Genomic DNA, 8,965 nt, shown 5'->3' on the forward strand with positions numbered 1-8,965 from the left:
AGAAACAACTTTTAAGCGCATCAAACAGCACAATCACTCTGTCAATGCATCTGATGCAGCAGCTGCTCCACATTCAATTACTAGTGTTTATTAAGTGCTCTCATGCGCTGGATAAATTAGGTCATGTTTTTTCCACTTCAGCTTGTCTCCATTGTTTTTCAAACGAGTTTCATCATGCAACACATTCTTCACAAGGCTGCAAAGTGATGTCACCGATGGAGCTTCTCCATGCTCGCTGCACATATCCAACTAATCGATTATGAAATTCGTTGTCGATAATTTACATGATCAATTTTATCGATTAGTGTTGCAGCTCTAGTACACACATGAGTGTATTAATATCACTGATGTGTTTAATGTAGTTCAAAGATTCCTGTCATACACTGCAGCATAATCTGAAACAAACCAACTCCCCACCTCTCGTGATGTCCCTCCCTCTCAACTGTCTTTCTCTCACTGCCTGTCGCTCCTCCCTGCGTTGACATTCCCCTGTCTTTTTTTCTCTCTCTCTCTCTGTGGTTCTCTGGTTTCTCTGTCTCTCTCCCCCTCATGGTGGTCAGTCGTGTCGGGCCCCGGGGCCTGGACGCTGATGAATCTGTGGGGCCGGCCGTGTGGGCCGCGTACACCACCGTCTTCATCCCTCTGAGCAGCAGCCTGTTCTCCAGCAAAGCCTCGAGCTTCTACGTCTGGGTGAGTGAGACACCACAGACAGACAGGTGGAAGAGAGAGACGGGTTCTGGTGATTTGACAAGCTAGTGGGTTGTGTATGAAGATCATGTTTGTGATGGTTGTTTTGTCATTGAGTAACTGTGATTTTAACTGCTTTTCTTTCTCTTATAAAGTCTGTAATGTCTGGATTGGTTCTTCAGTCATATTCTGTGTTGTAAGTTGAATCATCTGTTCTGGGATACTTTCCTCGTGTGGATTTGTCTTATAATATTTCAATGTGTTAATTTTTTTTTTGTGATGCAGTCTGTCTGTGACTTTAATGGTGTCTGCATTCACTCGTCTGTCTATTGAAAGAGGATTTTCCCTTTCAGTAGCCCTCCACACAAACACTCAGAGTGCCTGACACCAGCAAAAAGCCTCCCCCCCCCCCCCCCAATCTCTCTCTTTTTGTTTCACCCATTTAAAAAGTTGAAACTACAGTTCATCTCACTGAGAATCAGAGACCATTTTGTTTGTGACAAAAAAAAAAACCATTTGTGAATATTTGTAATAACTTTCTAATAATGCATTCTAAAACAATACATGATTATTTAGACCAATTCCAGTTGATTATACACAGAAAGTTGCCTGCACATTAGAATGTGGTTATAACATTTTTTGGAGTGTGTCTGGGGGTGCTTTTTAATACAAGGTTTTAATAATACAAGTTTTCTTGCTCCGATCAACATTTTTAATGAGAAATGTTGTGTGGTGGATAGGGATGTCACAAGTACCAGTACTTTAGTACCAATACTAAAATAAAAAAAGATGTAATGATACCAGTGTTTCTGCAGTACCAGTAGTACCGACTCAGTTCTGTCCCCGTGTGCTGTCTGACTGACAGACGGCTGCTTTCAAATGCTCACATGCTTATGAGCACTTGCTGTCACTCCTTTAATGCTGAAATGGATGATTAATCAAATACAAATTGTGATATGTCCTTGTGTGGTTGTTTAACTGCAGATTTAATTAAATACTGCATGTGCTGCGCTCTTCAAAGTGAATGTGTTAAGCCGCTCTTACACTAAAAACTACAGATGCACCACAGAAGTGCCAAGTACCTAGATTTAGGTATTGGCTGATACAGAGTACCGATATGAGTAGTTTGTGTTTGTATTCATATATCTTGACAGCAAATATTGCCCTTTATCAGTCATTAAATATGAAAATTCAGGACCGTGATACCAGGATGTTGCTTACCTTTAAAAGTAACCCAGCTAGTGTTTCCTGTTGTGATGCTGTGTGTTTCCTGGGGCATGTTCAATCTCAAAACGGTGTGCACCGTATTTCTACGATTTCCGGGTTGAACGACATGTTTCCTCGAAACGGTGTGCAACGGGCTTTGAGGTACGTTTTCTCCCGTTTGGTGGGCGTGTCAGAGGTGTTACCCAATCAGCAGTGACGTGTATATAAACCCCTCCGTATTAAAAAGCAGTGCACACAATTGATCCAACTAAAGTCCTTTACAAATGTGTCCACTGCAGCTTGGTGTATGCAACAATTGAAGACATTAGAAGAAATGTTTGCCTTGTCATCCTGAAATGTGAGGCAAATGTTGGATCACCATAATTAGGAACTACAGTTTCCACATATCCCTTCACTCGATTCTGGACGGCAAGGGCAGTGACTGTAACATCGAGCGTATTTTGTAGTATTAAACACGTATTTAAACCGATTTCATCAGGTTCTGAAAATTCTTCGAAAAGAACGCAAAGAATGGCCTTCTCAGCTGCCATAGTTACAACGCTTGCGTAACACAACAGGGTATTCAACGCACCACCGTTTCCATTTAAATAAATGTTTTGCTACGTTTTGTCAGGGCTGAACATGCCCCTGTTGTAATGATCTGTGTTTCCTGTTGTGATACTGCATGTTTCCTGTTTTAATGTTTGTGTTTCCTGTTGTGATGCTGCGTGTTTCCTGTTGTAATGTTTGTGTTTCCTGCTGTAATGTTTGTGTTTCCTGTTGTGATGCTGCGTGTTTCCTGCTGTAATGTTTATTTCCTGTTGTGATGCTGAGTGTTTCCTGTTGTAATGTTTGTGTTTCCTGCTGTAATGTTTGTCTTTCCTGTTGTGATGCTGCGTGTTTCCTGCTGTAATGATCTGTGTTTCCTGTTGTGATGCTGCGTGTTTCCTGTTGTAATTTTCTGTTTCCTGTTGTGATGCTGCATTTTTCCTGTTGTAATGTTTGTGTTTCCTGCTGTGATGCTGCATGTTTCCTGCCATAATGGTGTGTGTGTTTCCTGTTGTAATACTTTGTGTTTCCTTTTCAGTTAAAGCAGATGAAGGAGCTGGAACAGGAGAAAGATTCTCTTCTGGCTGGGCTGGACCTGTTAGAGAGAGCCAAAGAATGGTACCAGACCCAGATCCATAATGTCACTGAGACACAGAGACAAGTTGGCCAGAGTCATCACGCAACTGTACGTCCATTCTGTATGATATGATACCTGATAGGTCATAATGTTTGACATGTTACTGTCATTTCACTCATATAATGGTTTTAGTACATTTATAAAACAAATCTTTAGTCGTTCAGCCTATTATTAACATCTTCATTTACAAACTGCACTAGTATATTTTGGATTTTATAATGATTTTAATGTTTGGACAAGAATTCATTTGTACTCTGTTTCATCAGGAGTTCTTCACTTGTCAGAGTCGGTTGGATGTTCTTCTGCCTAAATTACAGGAAGTGACACGCTGTCTGAATAATTTGATTTCATTCTCGAGGACGGTACGGATGAAACATTGTTTCAGTCATATCTGATTGTCTTGTTTACTGATGTTTTTATTATTTTTCTTTTTTTATTAAGGTGATCGATAATAAGTGACATAAGTAGGGTTGGGAATCGTAAGGAATTTTGCGATTCCGGTTCCTTAACTGTTCCAGTAACGATTCCAGTAATTCTTTTAGTACTTTTTTTTTTTTAAAGAATTATTTAGAAATGAGAAATGCAATTTTTATTGCATTTACTACCCTCTGTTGTCTGTTACAAAATAATGAGATCATTTCAGATTTGTACAGAGCAGATATAACAAATCAGAAATACATTTAATACAGTTCTTGTAAAAGGTGTTTGCAGACTTTTTAGAAACATAAATACAATCCAATAATAGATCCTTACTATACACAGCAGGTCATCATTAAATAAACAGAAACCGTTCCAGAGACAGTTTAGACTGTGTTTTGTAGCCTAATGTTGTACTTCAGGCTTGTGAGACTTCAACGGTTCTTATTTAATTTCGAGTTGGACATTCATAACTTGCACATCAGTGTAAGATTACTTGTATACTGGAAGCGCTGTATGTTTCACGCTCTAGATTCAAAAGAACTGGCTCATTAGAATGGTTCTTTCGGGATTGGACTATACCGGAAGCACCATATGTTTTGCGCTGTTGATTCAAAAGAACCGGCTCCTTTGAATAATTATTTCAGGAATTGAACTGTACCGGAAGCACATATGTTTCACGCTGTAAAAAGAGCCGGCTTGAGACTCGTTCGATTGGGAATGAAATACACTGGTAGAACTGTGTGTTTTACACTGTAGAGTCAGTAAAGGACAGCGCTGCTGCAGAGATGCTTTGCTGGAAACACTGTCAGAGTATTTGAGGGCGCCGTTCAAGCCACATCGGCAGAAAACTGCACATTGGAGAACCATTAACAGAGCCGAATGTCACGAAGATCATACGATTCCGGTATTTTTTAAAGAATGGAACGAACAAGAACCGGTTCTCGGGTTCCCAACCCTAGACATAAGTGATAATAAGTTTTCCTAAATATGTGAATAAAATGTGTTGTTTGTTAGATCATTTGCTCAGATGTATTTTAACAGCAAATTTTTCCTGCAATTAAATGATTTTCACTGGACAAAAGAGATTAAATTACTTTTCCAGTTAATCTATCCAAACAGCCATTAATATCAAATATGTAATGAGTCGTTTCTGAATGTTCAGTGTATCTGTGGTGTTCTGCAGGCGCTCCAATCCGTGAGCTTACTGTCTGTCAGCGGCTCCTGCAGTGCTCCTCCTGCTCCTCCTCAGGCCATCCACATACTGAAGGAGCAGAACCGACTCCTCACACAGGTCAGACTCATAACACCATCATACTGCCCATCTCTAAGAACATGACTCCAAACCATTGAAATATTGTCAAGGTGAACTCTGCATGGACAATAATGTAGAGTGAGCTGGATTTGTTTGTTTCTGTCAAATCTGCTCACATTGTCATCTGTCTTCATCTGAAATGGGTTTTTAATTACAGACATTCAGAAGACAGAATAAACCTGATAAAATTCTGTTTCACATTAAAGGTACTGTAAGCGATTTTAGCATTCTGAAGCTTTCACGTAACTGAGCCATTGAATTAGCCACGCCCTCTAATTCCAAAACCCCGCCCTCCAAAGATGAATTTTGAGACCAAAACTAAGCAAAAGAGCAGCATTGTTTGGTCCTGTGGCTCTCAAATTCAAAAGTGGCACAATAGCACCCTGAAATGACAAACATTATGAATCATAGCCTCAAAGATCCACTTCAAATACAACACTATGAGAACGAGCAAAATGATTGACAGGTGAAAAGCGACACATTTTTGTTTGCTGTTTACAAAGTCTAGAGCCGTCATAGAGACCGGTGAGATATCTCAGGACACTTATTTCATTAATATCTTTAAGGTATGAATAGTATGAATAGTTTTTGCATACTTTTCCATGAAAAAAGCACTTACAGCATCTTTTTTTTTTTCTCTCCAATTTGGAATGCCCAATTCCCAATGTGCTTTAAGTCCTTGTGGTGGCGTAGTGACTCACCTCAATCTGGCTGGCGGAGGACGAACCTCAGTTGCCTCCATGTCTGAGACCGTCAATCCACACATCTTATCACGTGGCTTGTTGAGCGCATTACCGCAGAGACATAGCGCATGTAGAGGCTTCACGCCATCCACTGCGGCATCCACGCACAACTCGCCACGCGCCCCACCGAGAGCAAACCACATTATAGCAACCACAAGGGGGTTACCCCATGTGACTCTACCCTCCCTAGCAACCGGGCCAATTTGGTTGCATAGGAGATCTGGCTAGAGTCACTCAGCACACCCTGGGATTCGAACTCACAAACTCCAGGGGTGATAGTCAGCGTCTTTACTCACTGAGCTACCCAGGCCTCACTTACAGCATCTTTAAGTAGAACAATGGTACATCATTATAAGAGGTTGATTAAGCTGGTTGATATTTCTGACCCAATTATTCCATCTGTCTCACTCTGATTTCCTCTCTTACAGGAAGTTACAGAGAAAAGTGAGCGCATCACTCAGCTGGAGCAGGAGAAATCTGCTCTGATCAAGCAGCTGTTTGAGGCTCGAGCGCGCAACGTTCACGACAGCAGCGTGCTCGACTCCACCTTCATCTAACATTGAGCACTCCACCACCGAACCAAACGCCTCCGCACTACTCCGTTACACACTTCAACAAACATCCACCATACAGCGTTTTCATCTGAGCTCCATTTCATACACTATGATCTCAATAACAGTCCAAACACCGGATCCATGCAGGAGCTCTTTGAGCCTAGCTGTTTGTTTTTCTTCCTGAATGGATTCTCATTTGATCGCACTGAGTTTCTTCATTTCAATCAACTGTGACTGACTACATTTACAAACACATGAACTAACCAGAACAATAAACCACAGATAACTGTAATTCATCCCATCAGATCACATCATGGACAAGCGCATCTCTCCAGTGGGATTTTAAGAATCATTATTTAAGTCTATGAAACATACAAGTGTTATTAGACTAAATATCAGTATTGTTTGAATGTCACCTGTCCAAACACATCCAAGGCCCGGAACTAATTGTCATATAATTGAAATAACCCAGAATACTTTTCTTTTCTCTTCTGAAGCTTAGTGATCATGAGCTGTGAACGGTTTGTAGTGTGATTCAGAATTATGAGTGTTTGTTTGCTTCAGTGTGACTGAAGTGTAGTTTTGCAGTGAATCAGTTGTGATGATGAATTGAATCTCTGCGGGAAGTTTTAAGTGATTTCATGAATGACTACAGCAGTCACACATATGAATCTTTAGAGGAGAGATCAAAATTCCTCTGTGTGACTGTAAATGTTTTCAACATATTTCAACAGGCCACATATTTACTACAGTAATGTATGAACCCAGCAGCAAAGATCAAAAACTCCCTCTCAGCCCTCAAGATCAAGATGATGCAAGGGTGTGGAAATGTCTTAGGAGTGTGTTTTACCGAATGTATTATCAACGTATCACAGAGGAGAAATCAGGAGGGTAGAAAGTTACACGTGGTTCATTGGGAATAATTTTAACGTGACATCTTCAGATTTCTTTGATTTCTAGTTACACATGTTGAAAATGTTCTCAACTGTGTGATCCCAGAGGTTTGCAGACTGTTATTGATCAAATATTACACACTTTAAATTCCTTGTCTCTGTCTATCGTGGTTTGCCACTCCATTTTATAACCCCCTGATGAACGGATGTTACCTGTATTGTGACATTTAATTATTATGTGATAATTGTTTTATTACATATTGAAGCTGATTGGTGAATCACACAAAAACCATCAAGAACATGTCCAGGTTATATTTCACCCCTAAAAAGAGAAAGAAAAGAAATAAGAAATTATATTTTGTATAAAGAAAATAGAGTCTATCATTAAATGATTGAAGTGAGTTACAGGAGAACCAGCAGAGCTTCATCAGAGGGTTTATATTTGAATGTGATATAATTTCACTTCACATGCTGTCATCATCTGATTATTCTCAGTCTTCTGCTTGCTTTTGCATTTATAATCCACAACGATCTTGCTGCCTTTTCTTTATTAAAACGCGTTGTTCATTCATTTGTCTTGTGAAACACTTTCTTCTATTTTTCAGATGGGAGACTTGAATGTGTTTTGACCATTAAATATACAATACAAATATATATAGAGAGAGAGAGAGAGAGAGAAAGAGATGCATTCTGTCTCCTAGAGATGAACGTAGTTTGGTGCGAAAAGTTCAAATCAATCCCAGAACAACAGCAAAGGACCTTGTGAAGATGCTGGAGGAAATAGGTAGACAAGTATCTATATCCACAGTAAAACGAGTCCTATATCGACATAACCTGAAAGGCTACTCAGCAAGGAAGAAGCCACTGCTCCAAAACCTCCATAAAAAAGCCAGACTACAGTTTGCAAGTGCACATGGGGACAAATATCTTACTTTTTTGAGAAATGGTCTGATGAAACAAAAATTGAACTGTTTGGCCATAATGACCATCGTTATGTTTTGAGGAAAATGGGTGAGGCTTGCAAGCCGAAGAACACCATCCCAACCGTGAAGCATGGGGGTGGCAGCATCATGTTGTGGGGGTGCTTTGCTGCAGAAGGGACTGGTGCACTTCACAAAATAGATGGCATCATGAGGAAGGAAATTTATGTGGATATATTGAAGCAACATCTCAGAACATCAGCCAGGAAGTTAAAGCTCAGTCACAAATGGGTCTTCCAAATGGACAATGACCCCAAGCATACCTCCAAAGTTGTGGCAAAATGGCTTAAGGACAACATAGTCAAGGTATTGGAGTGTCCATCACAAAGTCCTGACCTCAGTCTGATAGACAATTTGGACAGAACTGAAAAAGCATGTGTGAGCAAGGAGGCCTACAAACCTGACTCAGTTACACCAGTTCTGTCTGGAGGAACGGGCCAAATTTCCAGCAACTTATTGTGAGAAGTTTGTGGAAGGCTACCCAAAACATTTGACCCAAGTTAAACAATTTAAAGGCAATGCTACCAAATACTAACAAAGTGTATGTAAACTTCTGACCCACTGAAATAAAAGCTGAAATAAATCATTCTCTCTACTAATATTCTGACATTTCACATTCTTAAAATAAAGTAGTGATCCTAACTGACCTAAGACAGGGAATGTTTTCTATGATTAAATGTCAGGAATTGTGAAAAACTGAGTTTAAATGTATTTGGCTAAGGTGTATGTAAACTTCTGACTTCAACTGCAATTGCATATTAGACTTATAAGTGCACTAACTTTTGTCATGTTTCGTAATATATACACACACACTACCGATAAAAAGATTTGAAACACTTGACTGAAATGTTTCTCATGATCTTAAAAATCTTTTGATCTGAAGGTGTATGCTTAAATGTTTGAAATTAGTTTTGTAGACAAAAATATAATTGTGCCACCATATTAATTTATTTCATTATAAAACTAAAATTTAATTTAAAGTTT

At 39.6% G+C, this 8,965-nt stretch overlaps 1 protein-coding gene across 1 annotated transcript; it reads left to right on the top strand.

The window, feature by feature from the left end:
- The first annotated feature begins 477 nt into the window (after nucleotides 1–477).
- LOC127436171 (suppressor APC domain-containing protein 2-like) lies at nucleotides 478–7,572 on the top strand. The gene is made up of 5 exons (XM_051690167.1): nucleotides 478–690; nucleotides 2,981–3,127; nucleotides 3,346–3,441; nucleotides 4,683–4,790; nucleotides 5,983–7,572. Exons 1-5 carry the CDS (start codon nucleotides 550–552, stop codon nucleotides 6,109–6,111), a joined length of 621 nt encoding a protein of 206 aa, XP_051546127.1. The 5' UTR covers nucleotides 478–549; the 3' UTR covers nucleotides 6,112–7,572.
- Nucleotides 7,573–8,965: the final 1,393 nt, after the last annotated feature.

Source organism: Myxocyprinus asiaticus, chromosome 4 (genome assembly GCF_019703515.2).
Source record: "Myxocyprinus asiaticus isolate MX2 ecotype Aquarium Trade chromosome 4, UBuf_Myxa_2, whole genome shotgun sequence".
In the NCBI taxonomy this organism is placed as follows: Eukaryota; Metazoa; Chordata; class Actinopteri; order Cypriniformes; family Catostomidae; genus Myxocyprinus; species Myxocyprinus asiaticus.